Consider the following 15303-nt stretch of genomic DNA (forward strand, 5'->3'; position numbering starts at 1 on the left):
ATATCTTAATCTGTGAGAAGCTTCTGTGCAGCTGTTGATTCTGGATTCACCTGGGGTACTTGCCCTGGCTCTGTGGCTCTTCCCGCAGTTCTTGAGCCCTGAAGGTTTTCCAGGCTTGTGGGGTCGGGGCTTAGGAGCTTTTCCAGAGCCCAGGCTTGTGCCTGAGCCTTGCACCGAGGGAATGCATCTTCCACTTATTTTGGTCAGTTCTTAGGGATCCCGACCTTAATAGGATTAACTATAACAAATGCTCTGGTTTCTCTAGATCTTGTAATTAAAAATAAACAAGACAAGGTGTGAGTGCGTAGGAAGGTCCAGAAGGTAGCTAAGGTTTAATGAGACAGGCAGCCTGGTGGTGGTAGGGAGAAAGTGTCATTTCCCGGACTGTCTCTGGACGTAGCTGGGGGCGGTTCTGCGGGCACAGGGGAGCCGTGACTAGAGAAGAACCGTCAGTGTTGGCCGGCCTTCGGGGCAGACCTGGCACCGTCTGTGTGTCACCTGGCACCGTGAGAAGGCGCTATGTGCCCTCTCCTTAGTGCTTTTCTCTGGAGACACCGGTACTTCTCTTGTTCTTTCTCTGTGCTCTTGACCCTTCTGTCAGAGGAGGAAACAAAGATTTACAGATGTTGAGAAGCTTATGGGGTCATATTGTTTAGTAAATGTACAAACGAGATCCACGCTCTTCCATCGTGCGAAGCCTCTCCTTCCTCCTTCGGCCCAGAACGAGGCTCTCTAGGTCAGCTGTGCAGATGGGAATCTGCACTGGGTGGGCCTAAGTGATATTCCTGAGTGACAAGTCCAGGACGTGAGGGGTGGGATGTTAATGTGCTGGCAGCACCCCACCCCGGGCTCCCGGCCCCCCAGCCTTGTTGATCCAGGAGAGGTTCTGATGTTGGCGGGAGGGTCCCGACCTTCCCCCGCGTCCGAGAAGGCGGAGCCACTGCGTGTCCTGACTCCTGCCTGGGATCTGGCTGGGGCTCTAGCAGTGGGGCCCTGCTGCCCCTCAGCCAGGTGGGATAGGTCGGGGGAGGCGCCGGCAGGCCTTTCTCGTCTACGATGATGACCAGTGCTTAGTTCAGCATAAACCTTTCCTTTTTTGGAGGGGTGGAGAGAGAATTTGAAGCAGGCTCCGCACCCAGCACAGAGCCCAGCATGGGGCTCGACCTCATGGCCCTGAGATCATGACCTGAGCCAAAATCAAGAGTCAGACACTTAACGGATGGAGCCACCCAGGCGCTCCCAGCATAAACTTTTCTGGAAAGAAAATCCTCAAGATGGCGGGCGGGATGGCCCCTGTTTTACCAAGGAGATCTGCTTTGCTCGTAGCATAGAGTCTGGCAGCAGAATGCTGATGTTGCTTTCTGAACTAGGTCATTGTTGGCACTGGTTTTCTTATATGGCCGTGGGGCCACACGGCCTGATAATGAATTGCCAAAAGGCAAGGGACCCTGCTTGTTGAGTCCCCTGCTGTCACTGTATTAGCAGATGTCTCCCTTCATGCCAGGGACAGTCTGGAGCCTGGTTTACAGCTGCTAACACAGTGGCAGAGAGTGGGGACTGACACCAAACTCGAGCAGATGCGATACAAAGCAGCGGCCGCCAACTCCATGGGTACAGGCTTCGGGAAAGGGCTTTGGGGGAGAGGGCCCGAGCAGCAGTGTGAACAGCTGGGTCTTGCGTCAGGCCAAAGGAAAATTGGGCAGTTTATTAAAATGAAACACTCCTCCAGAGTAGAGAACATCTGTCTGTACCTGCTCCCCTCCCCCAGGATGGACACTTTTCTCCTGCAGTGATGGGTGATTTCTGTTGAATTGGTCACCTGTTATTGTGTAACCTCTCCCCAGAGTGTTGTGGCCTGAAACAGTGATGCTGGAGTATTGCTCATGACTCCTGGGGTTGACTGGGGGTTTTCCTGTGGGTCCTGCCTGGGCTCGTTCATGTGCTGGTGGTCAGCTGGAGGAGTGCTGGCCGTCTGCACTTGGCCCCGGGCTGTGGCTAGTGTCTTGGTTCTTCTCCGTGTGACCTCTCCAGCAGGCTAGCCCAGGCCTGTTTTTGTGCCGATGGACACATTCCAAGAGGTCAAAGGCAGGTGCTCTAGGGCCTCTTAAGGTTTAACCTTGGAAAGAGCCCAGCGTCACAGGAAATCCCAAGGCCAGCCCTGATTCAGGCCACCTCTTGGTGGGGGCAAGGGGCACAGTGGCTTTGGGGCGTGGACATAAGGGGATGGAGTTGTTACTGTAATAATCTACCAGCTTGCTTCCTGTCCCTGAGGATCCGTGTCCTTTACACCTGCAGGATATACTCATCTCCCGTTTTTGCCCTTCCCTTGTGGCACAGCATCGACCTTAAAGTCTGTGCTCTGCCTGCCTCAGCCAAGGATGGCCGTGGTGGGGCCACCAGGTTGCAGCTCCTTAGATCTGGCTTCTCTTGATTCAGGGAGCTGTGACTTGAAAAGATACCCCCAAAACAAACCAACCAACAGACATGGCAAGGTTGGGACAAGGTAACCGCAGCAGCAAATAGTCTTATTTAAAGAGTGGGGGTAGCGAGGGGCATATAGCAGTAAACGGTCCCTGGCAGCTCTGAGGTCCGGCCCGGCACACGCTGTCTGGCCAGCATGCTCCTTCTCAGCATCATAAACTGTGGTGTCTGTTGGTGGTGGTGAGTAACCAACCCACCACAACCTGGTGGTTTCAAACAACAGATTTATTCTCTCTCATGCTTCTGTGGATGACAGGGCAGTTTGGCTGGCCTTTGCTGGGGGCTGTCAAGTGGCTGCAGTGAGCAAGTGGTGGGGCTGGGGGTGACCTGAGCTGCGGTGCTTGCAGGGGCTGAGTGGGTCCCTCCCACATGCGTTCGTTCCCAGCCTCACCAGCCCTTTTGGGGCCTAGGTTTAGAAGTCCCCACATTCTGTTGGCCAGAGCATGTGTCAAGACCTGCCCAGAATCGGGATGGGGATGTAGGCTCTTTCTTGCTGTGAGGGAGTGCCAGTCACTTTGCAAAGGGGCATGGTCATAGAGAGATGCGATTAATTGGCAGTTACCTTGGTAGCAGGCTCCCACGCTATCCTCTCTAACATTGTGGGAGTTTGGATACATTTTTGTTGGCTTCATTTTCTATTAATTCTCAAAAAGGAAATGCCGCTGTTCTTCTTAGCATGGGGATGGAACAGTTAACAGAGGGGTGTCAGGTTAGCTAACCTGAAACAGGCCATGTCTTAGTGGCATGTCTGCTTGTCAGGGCTGCTTTGCTTCTCTCCCCAGGTCTCCTGAGCAGTGGTTCTCAAAGTGTGGTCCCTGGACCGGTGGAGTCTGCGTCACCTGGGTGCTCTCTGCTTCTTGGGCTGCACACCATATTTACTGAACCAGAAATTCCGGGGCGGCGGGGGGAGGGCAGGCGGTCTGTGTTCTGACAAGCCTGCCGGGTGATTCTGATGCCCCAAAGTCTTGAGAACCACTGTTCCTGCAAATTCAAATGGCTCTTACTACTGCTTCCTTACCCTTGCAAGCTGGAGATGTTGCCATCCCCACTCCGTCTTTCCTGGGCTCTCTGTCCCTCTGATTTAGGATATTCTTTGTAGTATCTACCCCAGATGGTGTTTGTGTCAGTGTAAGGCTGGGGCTTTCTTTCTGCTCCGGGGACATTTATTGGCCATCAGTCATTGTGCCCAGGAACATGGGTATAAAAGTGAGTAAAACATGGTCCCTGAGTTCCCTCAGCTTCTAGTCTAGTGAAGGAGGTAGTGTGGGAGGGTTGGCCAGTTCAAGGAAAGGACAAGTGCAGTTCAGTTATGTTTTAGCTTGAGGTGTCCATGTAGAAATATATATCTAGCAAGTCATTGATCTTAGGAGTTAAAATTCAAAAGGCAGGGCTGGAGCTGGCAATTTTGGAAGTTACCATATACATGAAAATTTAAAACCATTTTTCCTCAAAGATGGCTATTCATCAGAATTAATTGGGGTCTTAGAAAAATATGGATTATGTACCCCTGCCCTATGGATGACTGAGAGTTTTGGGATCTCTCATGTGTCCCAGGGGATTCTGACCAGCCAGGTTTGGGAAACACAGCCCCAAACGTGAAACTGCATGGGGAGAAGTAGCCAAGGGGTAGGAGGGCCAGTGTGGAGCCCCAGGGGGGAATGCCTGTCATATGCGGAGGTGGGAAGACTCCTCTGGGAGCAGGGGGGGATGGGGAGGAGACAAGTGCAGAGCAGGGTTTAGATGCCAGGGGACTGGAAAGTTACCAGAGGGAGGGCTTCGTGGAGGAGGATCTGATTAGGCACTGCAGCCCTGGTGGCCAGAGCTGGAGCCGGCCTGCAGAGGGACCGGCGAGGGGCGGGGCACCTGGCTGGACCCAGTGACTTGCAGGGAACTCTCAGGGAAGGAGAAGGTGAAGGAGGAAGGCAACCAGGGAAGCCCAGTGTGTTTGTTTTTTCAAATGGGAGAAACCCGAGCAGGCTGCCAAGTGCAATGGGTCTGTAGAGAGGGCTGAATGGAAGAGGGAGCAGCGAAGCAGGCTACTGATGAAGCCACGGCCCAGGGGTCAGAAGGATGGACTCCAAAGCTCAGCGCTTAGGATTGGCCTTGAAGAAAAGGAGGGTCACCCCCGCTCATCCCAGAGGGAAGGAGGTAAGGGAAGGGGTTTGGAAACGGGAGTTTCTAGCTGCTGAAAATGGGTGTGGTCTCTCTCATGTTCCTTTTTCCTGGCAACCCGGGATGCGTTTCTTGCTTACTTTGTTCATTTTTACTGATAGAGTTAGTGGGTTTTGTGAGCTTTTACCTTGTTCAGTGTGCAGTTCTCAAAAACGGGGCCTCTTTGGCGTCCGTGAGCCCACCCATGACTTAGTGCGCATGTATTAGTAGGGTACGTTATTTCTGCGGGGTTCACATTGTAGCACAAAGCAGCACCTCCACACTGGAAATGGGCGGGCTGGGGTTCAGCAGTTCCTCATAAGGCACTGCTTGGAACTCTGTGTGTTTCACCTTGAAAGCAAATTAGCGGTTAGTGCCTGGTTGGCCCACAGAGCTCCGCTAACTCACAGTGCTGCCAACATTGCTGTAATTCTGTGTTGATCTCCCCCCTCCATACCTCCTCTTCCTGTGCCTGTTATCCTCTCTCTTTTTCAGCCCTCCTCCTTCCCCATCTTCCTTCCTTCTCCATGTTTCTGTTCCTTACAAGGACTGGGAGACTTTGAGGGTGGGCCTGGCATCCTGTCACTCATGGGCAGCATTTTTGAGGGAAGGTGTGTAATGTGGTGGCTCCCAGGGTCCTGTCTTACTCTGTGGGGTTTTGGGTGGTGCCGGCAGTATTTTGGGCTGGGTGGTTCCTCGTGCTAAGATAGGCAGTGGCCCTAAGTCTCCCTGCTGAATGTCAGTCTCGCCCCTCAGTTTGAGACAGACACCCTCCCTCACCCCATACCATTTCCAGGCACCCCCTGGGGTTGACAGGTTGCTGCTTGTTGAGAACTCAGCTGCTCACACATCTTTCTGGTCAAGGAGCCGTTAGGATGGGTGTTGGGAGTCCCCTTGGAAATGTACACAGTGTGTGTATGTTCACCTAATCACGCTAGTGATTAAGAGCTTTCAGAAGCAATTTCAAGGGCACGATGTCTACGAGACAAAAGAAAACAGGTTCTTACTGTTTCCTGGGATCTGGTTAAAATATTTAGGTCAAGGTAGTACTGTAGGTAAAGATGCGTAGGACTGGGCGCCTGGGTGGCTCAGTTGGTTAAGCGACTGCCTTCGGCTCAGGTCATGATCCCAGGGTCCTGGGATCGAGTCCCACATCGGGCTCCCAGCTCAGCAGGAAGCCTGCTTCTCCCTCTCCCACTCCCCCTGCTTGTGTTCCTGCTCTCGCTGTCTCTGTCTCTGTCAAATAAATAAATAAAATCTTAAAAAAAAAAAAAAAAAAAAAGATGCGTAGGACTGCATTTGCGGGACTTCAAACATGGCTTGTTAGGAAATGATTAAGTGCTGGTTAACCTATATTACAGTATATACCAACCTGAACTTAGAAAATTTGGCAGGGGGAAGCAGAAGGAGAAAAGTGGAATATTTGCTTAAATAAGAGTGTTTTTCAGTAAATCCATATATCCTAATGCATTGAAATAAGTGTTTTGGTTTTTATTTAATAACTGGGTTATTGTTCTCGTTTGCACACTTGCCGGGTTTCATAGAGGTGAGGTTTAGAAATCTCTGTGTCCTGAGTGTGAAGAGCTGTGGTCACAACCAGCCTTGACCCTTAAATGAAAAGGACTGGAAGACTGTGTTCTGTATGTTTGTAAGGAAAAAAAAAAATCCGTCCCCATCTTGTGAGTTACTGAAGTTTCTCTTCTTTTCCTTCTCTCCTACAGAACCTGAAAGCAGATCCAGAAGAGCTTTTTACAAAACTGGAGAAAATTGGAAAGGGCTCTTTTGGTGAGGTGTTCAAAGGCATTGACCTTCGGACTCAGAAAGTGGTTGCCATAAAAATCATTGATCTGGAAGAAGCTGAAGATGAGATAGAGGACATTCAACAAGAAATCACAGTGCTGAGTCAGTGTGACAGTCCATATGTAACCAAATATTATGGATCCTATCTGAAGGTAAGGCTTGAAAATAAGAACGCGTTGTTCCCATGATGCGGCGCTTGACCGAGTTGGAGCAGTGGACGTGAAGGATGTCGGTAGCACAGCAGGCTTTCAGAGGAAGGAGAAATGTTCTGACCTTTGCAATCAAAAGAACCTGGCTTTGATAGTTTTATCATCTTAAAGGTCACCTATAGAAATATATTTTGGTTAAAGTGTTTGTCGGCGTTCCCTTTCAAGGAGGAAAGTATTTCTGAGTGGGACTTTGTCATCAAAGACACATTTATTCTGAAGGTATTGTAACGACAACCATGAATTGATCCCCGTAAAACCATAAATTTAGCATGGTTTATCGTAGAAACTCATGCTGACCCAAGAATATTAGCCTTTTGATATTTTCAGTTATCGAATGCAGTTTAATGTTTTAAAAACTGCTGGAACTGATAATGTTCAGTGAGCTAGTTCATCTACATTTGACTTTGAAGAGTTCTAGGTAAGTAAATAATTACTTAAAAGAGTTACAGTACAACACTACACATTGTCCTTGATTTCACCTAGTTCTGTGAGTAGGAAAGACAAGCATTGAGAATGGTGTTCCAGTCCTTCCTGGGGCCATTTTAGATGTCGTTGGACACCCCGGTTACACCACTAAGAAAGCAAAAGGCTGTCCGTTGGGTTTCAGGTTCCTTGACTTATGCCTGTTTTACTGACCTTAACAGTGTAGTATCTTCCGAAGTGGGGTTTTAGAAATCTTAAGAATTGGTGAACAAAAATTCTAAAATAACTCTTGTGGAAACTAAAACTTCATAGGTAGGAAGAACTTCCCGAGAGCGAGGCAGCGGTAAGCCCAGAGAATGTATGGCCAGGCTTCCTTCCGACCCGGGTTTATCCTCTAAATTCTTCATGTTGCAGCTCAACACCTACTCTGCTGTCAGAAGGGACAGTGCAGGCTTTGATTTTGTGGAAATGGGATAATAAGGTATAAGTGGAAAGATGGACATTTTGAGAACCCATTGATTCACTTAAATATTTAAAGAAATAAAAATCGAGTGGTAATCAGTCTTTTTTTGGCAATATGACGTAGGTTCAAATGGCAAAGGATGGCAGTCTGCCGTAGGCCAAATGCAGCCTTTTAAAATGGAAAGAGTAAGTTTTGGAGTCTGACGTCTTAGACTTGAATCTTGCTTGTCTTGGCATGTGGCTTTGAGCAAGTTTATTTGTTTTTTAAAAAATTTCCCTGCTTCCTCATTTGTAAAATGGAAAATTATGGTATATACCTCATTTTTGCAAAGATTAAATGGTATCAAGTATGCAAAAATACCTGGCATGTGGTAGCTACTTAATGAGTGTTAATGTCCTTCCTTAATTTATTCATACCCCATCTCTGAAATTACCTTGCAATAAAGGACATATTCACTGAGGTCAAAGCAAGGAGGAGGAAGTATGCCAATGATAACAATGGATGTTGGGGTGGGGTGCATCCACTTTGGGTCTTGACAGGGCAGAGAGGGAAGCACTGTATGCTTTGATTGTCATGGTCCAAGAGAACACGTGTGACTTCCATACAGGAAAGCAAAGGTCATCTTGATGTTAAATTTCTATTGAGAAAAACAAATAGCTGAAGAAACTCAACTTGAACTCTGTCTGCTAGATCACTTACTATTCTTTGTGAAATGACTTTGACAGTAGTTTTATAGTAAATTCAGAGTTGCATTTCATGTGGTATGTTGATGTTATATTTTAATATGAATCATGGTACCTTTGGCAAAGGAAGGGTGGAAGGTTCTCACAAATTTTTGGTGATTTATGCCAGCTAATAGTAAACTATGGAAATAAAGGATCAGTGGTTCAAAGGTATCTTTTTCAACCCAGTTCTCCAGCAAAATTTTTACTGTGTGCTGGAATAGATTGCTTTATTGTGGCCAAACATGGTGTTGACTGTACATGTTTAGAGATTCCGTCTGGTATGTCCTGTTCTTGCTTGAGTGACTTGATTCTAGAACATATATTTCAAGTCAGCCTCACCTTGATCCAGAGTTGCCCAGTGATGTCAGCTGCTAGAATAACCCCCCCTAAATTTATAATAGCTCACACGTGATACAAGTTTATTTCTTGCTTGCTGGTAGTCCTGATTTATGGGCAGTTTTCCTCCAGACAGTGATTGAAGAACCCTGGTTCCTCCTTTCTTGTTCTTCCTTCCACCTTCCATGCATGGCTGTGCTCGTGGGCCTTAAGTCACTGTGGGAGCTAAAATGGAGACTCCTGTGAGAAGTGTCTGTGTGCCCAGGCCTAGATATGGAACACGTTTTTTCTGCCCACATTCCCCTGGCCAGTCCCCAGTCATACCACCACACCTGACTATGGAGAGGCCGGGAAGGAGCATCTCATCACGAGCTTCCTGGAGCAGGCAATGGGCTTGGTGCTCAGCCAGCCGTCCCTTTCCAAAGCCACTTACTCTGTAAAGGAAGTAGAATAACTCCCGGAATGATGTTCTCCACTGACTGTCTTCAGGAGGATGAAAAGTTCGGATAACTTTGTCTAGAGTGTTTTCTATTTTACTAGGCAGATTGTCTTTTAGAGACTAGAACTGCCTCAAGAATGCCAAAAATAGTATCATCACCATTGTGAAAACTTGACCTTGGCTTCTTAAACCATGTAAAACCGGATTCTGTCTAATTGGATTAAAAACATAAAGGAACTTCTCTAGCTAAACAATAGTAGCTGTCGTTAAGTTGGGCTGGACAAGAATCCAGACCTGTGACTCTTATCTGCTGGTTCCTGTATAACAGTTTCACGAAGTCCCTTGGCCCAGAGGAAGAGCCTCAGTGGTGAGCCAGTTTAGGTTCGTAAATTCCTAACTGTTGGGTAAGATACAAATTAAATTGACACCTAAGACGGATGGGTCAGTGGGTCTTTGACACTAAGTTGAAAATTACTGTGCTTTCTGTGGTTTTTGTTGCCCTTCTAAGAACTCCCCATAGCATTCAGAGGTAATATTCTTAGTTCTTTAAGGGCTGATGGGAGAGAGGGCCTTCCATTTCACCTGGTGTTAAGGACTTTCACATACCAAGATTGGGCAAAGAAAGAAATGAGCAGAAACTGGTTTCTTTGTATTGGGTTAGCACTTAAAGGTCCCCTAACTATGTGTCCATTGGTTTTAATCATCTGGTTTAGAAAAAGAGATTAAGCACAATAGGTAAGCAGTGGTCTGAATATATTGAATGTTACTGAAGATGAGGGGAGTGGAGCTGATTTCTTACTGTGTGGCTGTAATGAAATCACAGAACTGCGGTGTAGCAAGTTTGTCCCCCAAAGATTGAAAACAAAAACAAGATTGGGCGAAGAAAGAAATGAGCAGAAACTGGTTGAAGGAGGAGAGGGAATAATTCAGCGATGAGAGCTTAAGGTTCTGTTGATGAATCTGAAGCCCCGATGGGTCTTAAAGATTACCAGGGACCAAAGAAGAACTGCATTTGTTGTAGTTCAGGTGTTTAATGTGTGGGAAATTAAACCATTGAGAATATTTAATTAACCAGAAGCCTCTGAATCACAACCATAAACCACTGGAATTTCCTGTCACAAAAATACCATACACAAGGTCATAATGAAACTGTGTGTGTGTGTGGGGGGGGGGTGCTTTGGGTGGTGTGCGGGAGGAGAGAGAGAATTTTTTGGTTTTTTAGTTAAGCAGTAAAGACATAGTAAGATCATAACAGAGGACATGATGTTATATAGGATTCTAAGCATGTTTTCTTTTTGTGCAGCGTTCACAAGTGCTATTCATCCTCTTTAGCTACACAGATCTCTTAAGTGTTTTTGTTGTTGCTGTTGTTCTGCAGAGATAAGCGGGTTATTAGAATCTCCACTTTGAGATTCACAGAGCCAAAGCCAGGATTTTAGTCTTGGATCTTAGCATAGGTACTTAACTGTCCGTGCATTCTTTAGGCTGCCAACTTCCTCAGGGATAAAACGTAGAAACAGAAATTTCACTTGCGGGATTACTGATCAAGATTGAGAACATATAGATAAAGTGCCTGGCGTGTAGGAGATCTTTAGCAAATGATAATTTTTTTTAATAAGAGACAAGTTACCTGTGCCAAATGACTCAAAATTCGTGAGTCTTTTTTTTTAAGATTTATTTTTTAGAGGGGGGAGGGGCAGAGGGGGAGAATCTCAAGAGGACTCCCCACTGAGTGCAGAGCTCAACTAGGGGTGGGGCGGGGGGTGGGGCTTGATCTCACGACCCTGAGATCATTACTAGAGCCGAAATCAAGAGTCGGGCGCTTCACCGAGTCACCCAGGTGGCCCCCAAAATTCATGAGTCTTAAAAACAGATTATTAGCATACTAAAAATTAGGTTTATCGTTTTTCTTTTATAATAAATTACTTAGTATTTTCAAACATTAAGCCGGCTTAACCAAAGCAAATCAAGTGCAAGGCAAAAAATCCAGAAAACAGAAAAGCTGTGTTTATCTTAGTTGTTTTTGTTGTAGTATTAATACTAAGGAAACATGTCCATGGAGTGAGTAGGTGTCTTAATAGTGAATTCAGGTCCCCAACCTAAAACTAAGTTATTCTTCAGTTCTAAAAAATTTTAGGGTAGTTTTACTCATCAGATTCACTAGAAAACTAATATGGAAAAGTCCCCTGATGAGTTTTAGAAAACTAAGTGCTGTACGTAAATAGAAATTAGGCTGGTAAAAGGGTTGGCTGTGTTGTGTACATTACAAGAACACTTTGCAATGATTTTTTAGAGTTAAATTATTTTGACTTCTGAAGTCTTTTTCTTCTTCTTCCTTTTCCAAAGGGAAAATAGTTCCCGATGAAATAGAAAAAACAGTCATTTTGCTCTTAGGAAAAGAAGTAAAAGAAAAACATGTATAAATGGCTGGCATCTTTGTGAACGAGGCTGCTGGGTGGGTTACCATCCACCCACTACGCTTATGCTTCTTGTCCCACTGTGACTACTAAAGGCCTCTCCCTTGACTTTCAGAAGCATCCAAGTTTGGAAATATAATCAGCCTATTATGCTTTATCTCCAGAAAAAAACAAAACCAAACCAAAACTACAGTCTCTTGCTTCCCCATACTATATTATAACTTCATGATCTTTTAATCTCCGAGATGAAATAAGAGTGTTGTGACATGATAATAAACATACCTGTTGGGACATGTCTGAATTTATCTTCACTCACACTTTTTTCCCAACCGCCTGCCCCATGGTACATCCTGCTTTTGTATTGACCTGGTTTCAGACATAGTTAGGGATATAGATGGATTATTAGTTTTGGGAAGCATTTCCGTTCCCATGTATGCCTGGTATGTGTATTAACCTTCCTGTGCCTCAGGAATTCTTACATAAGCACATGGGTTCCTTCTCGCTCATGCCTTTCCTAGCCTTGACGGCAGAGAGTCCCAGCACATTCTCACTGAGATACAGAAAATGCGATACTGTCAGTATAGCGCATGAGCAGTGATTGCAGCTCAGTTGAACTTGAGTCAACAAGGCAGATTTAAAGGGCCAGAGAGGAAAGTCGGGATTCTCCTGTTGTTAGGAGTCACTATGCAGAATGGGACTTTCTCTGGTTGTAACAGAGAAGGGCATGTGAAATTGGGGCCCAGCCCAGCCACCTAAATGCAGTAGGGTGGTACCTCTCTGTACCTCCTGCCGGTTGCCCCAGACTGCCCCCTCCCGCACTGCCCGTACCTGTGGCCATGTCTGGAGACATTTTTAATTGTCGCTTCTGGGGGGATGCAGTAGTGGCTGGACACCAGGGATGCTCCTGCGTATCCCGCAGAGCCCAGGACGGCCCCCACAAGAGAGAGTCACCCAGCCCAAGCGTCCTTAGTGCCATGGTGGAGACAGTGCTGCCCATGGAGTGAACCGCGACCTTTTGTCCCAGGATATAGGTAGAAGGAATGGTATTTCTAGGGTTGGAGTTCAGACTCTGGGAAGTATCCCGAGGGGTATTTTGGACAATCTCACAGACCATGATTATGCCCGTGTGATTTTTTTTTTTTTAAAGATTTTATTTATTCATTTGAGAGAGAGAAAGAGCACAAGAGGGGGGAGCGGGAGAGGGAGAAGCAGACCCCCCGCCGAGCAGGGAGCCCGACGCGGGACTCGATCCCAGGACTCCAGGATCATGACCTGAGCCGGAGGCAGTCGCCCAACCGACTGAGCCACCCAGGCGCCCCTGCCCGTGTGATTTTTGTGGCCAGACTGCATGTGAGCTTTATGAGCAGGATGTGTCCACATTCCGGACAGTGATTTTATGCTCTCTGTGCTAGTAGGCTAAGCTCTGAAATGTCAGTGTTTTGGGTACAGTGGTATCTGAAAGATGCTTTTCTGGGTGACTTTTGTTCTATTTTATTTTATTTTATTTTATTTATTCATGAGAGACAGAGAGGCAGAGGGAGAAGCAGGCTCCCAAGGAGCAGGGAGCCCGATGCGGGACTCGATCCCAGGACCCTGGGATCACGACCCGAGCCGAAGGCAGACACCTAACCATCTGAGCCACCCAGGCTCCCTTTTGTTCTGATGTAAGATAGGACAAAGGCTGTGGGATTTCTCGGAACATTGTGGGCCAATAAGCTTGTTCACAGCAGGTGTTGTTTACTTAAATATTGTCGATGACCCTTTCTCATTTAACGTCCATTATAAACTCTGCTGTTGTAAACAAAGCCCTGGAGAGCAATGCTGGTCTGGCTGCCAGGGGATCCAGGTCACCGAAATGAGAGGGAGCCTTCCCTCACCGCTGAGTGTCTTAATGGGAAGCGTGATTCTTCCTTGAGCACTCGTGGGCTTACTACAAAGTTAATATCCCTGAGACATTATTTAATACTTGGACGAGTGCTGCATAACTCGAGGCCCTCCTCCCCTTGACATTTTGCGTGTTTTCTTGATGACAACCAAGGTCAAAAGTTACCGTGTAAGGTGTTTTTTCTTTTTAAATTCTCTTTGATCACTGTTGTTTTTAAACATGGTATGTCATTCTTAGTCCTAAAGCAGAGATCGTCCCACTGTAGCCTCCGAGTTTTGGGCTAACTGCCTAATCAATAAAATGGCCTATTCTGTTAAATCAAGCATTGGTCTTTCTTTCTTTCTTTCTTTCTTTTTTTAAACTGTATTTCTTCCCACCTTTTCCACTTATGGACATCAGATGAGGAGAGTGGGGCTTCCCCTCCCCCCCATTTTTGAGTTTGTGGCACCATCATCATTGATATGTGTAAGACCCTGGTCTGTTTTCATCCATTTTATTATATTTCCTCCTTCATCCCCACTGCCTTTTTCTTTTGTATTACAGGTTTTGATATGTCTTAGGATATGTGTGTCCTCAGTAGATACAATATTTTGCGTACTGTGTATGAATTTATTTTTCCCTACCACATAGTTGTTTTTCAAAAATTGCACACAGTAAAATTAACACACGTATGGATTCTTATAAGCACCATTACACATACGACACAGAACAATCCCAACATCCCAAAGAATTCCCGACCCATCGCCCACCTCACCCTGTGGCATCCATTGATATGTTTTATCGTCCCTGGGGTTTTGCATTTTCCAGAGTGTCATATAAATGGACTCAAACACCTTTGTTCCTTCTTTCAATTAGCATGATGTATTTGGGATTCATTCACATTTGTGTATATCAGTTGTTTGTGGCTTTTTATTGTTGAGTGGTATACCATTGTCATGATGTACCATATTGACTTATTGAAGGGCATTTGGGTAGTTTCCAGATTTGGGCCATTATGTGTAATATTGCTCTAAAAGTTCACCTACGGTTTTTGTATGCACGTAAGCTTTCACTTCTCTAGGATAGATACTGGAAGTAGGATTGCTGAGTCATATGGTTAAGTGTGTATTTGATTTTCCACAGTGACCGTATCATTTTGCGTTGTCATTGTCAGCATTTTTTATGTTAGCCATTTTTGTAAGTGTGTCATGGTATCTCATTGTGGTTTTAATTTGCATTTCTCCAATGACTTATGATTTTGAGTATCTTTTCATATGGCTCTTATTATTCCCATCAGCACTCTGGACTGTGTATTCTGGAGTGGGATACTTAGTTAATACCACCATGTTGTTTTGATTAGCTTTACCACCTTACACTCCGAGGCTTTTTGGTTTCTCTGGTTGTTTTTTGTTTTTCTTTTTTTCTTCTTAAAAACAGCTTTAAGGAGATAGAATTCACATGCCATATAGTCCATCCATTTAAATGCACTCTTCAGTGGTTTCTGGTGTATTCCCAGAGTTGTGCAGCCATCACCATAGTGAACATTAGAACGTTGTCATCACCCCAGAAAGAAACCCATACCCGTGACTGGTCACTCTGCATTTCCTCCCAATTTCCCCAGCCCTAGGCACCCAGGGATCTACTTTCTGTCTCTATAGATTTGCCTATTCCAGAAACTTCATATAAATGGAATCCTATGATATGTGGCCTTTCGTAACTGGCTTCTTTGACTTAGCATAATTTTTTCAAAGTTCATCCATGTTCTCGCATGTGCTGATACTTCATTCCTTTTCATGGCTGAATAGTAGTCCATTGTATGTATATACCACATACACATTTCTGTTTTTTAGTGTTTGATATGTATATTTAGGTTATTGATTTTTTTTTTAAATAATTGAATCTTTTTTTTTTTTTTTTTAGGATTTTTTTATTCATTTATTTGAGAGAGAGCCAGAGGAGAGCGTGCACACAGAGGGAGAGGGGGAAGCAGGCTCC

General features: G+C 45.7%; 1 protein-coding gene across 1 annotated transcript in view; it reads left to right on the plus strand.

The window, feature by feature from the left end:
- The window catches only part of STK24 (serine/threonine kinase 24), a 111237-nt gene that overhangs the window by 41414 nt on the left and 54520 nt on the right, over window positions 1–15303 (plus strand). The window contains 1 exon segment of the mRNA XM_044913530.1: window positions 6354–6584. Coding sequence (XP_044769465.1) covers window positions 6354–6584 — 231 coding nt within the window.

The sequence above is a fragment of the Neomonachus schauinslandi genome, chromosome 3 (genome assembly GCF_002201575.2).
Source record: "Neomonachus schauinslandi chromosome 3, ASM220157v2, whole genome shotgun sequence".
NCBI lineage: Eukaryota > Metazoa > Chordata > Mammalia > Carnivora > Phocidae > Neomonachus > Neomonachus schauinslandi.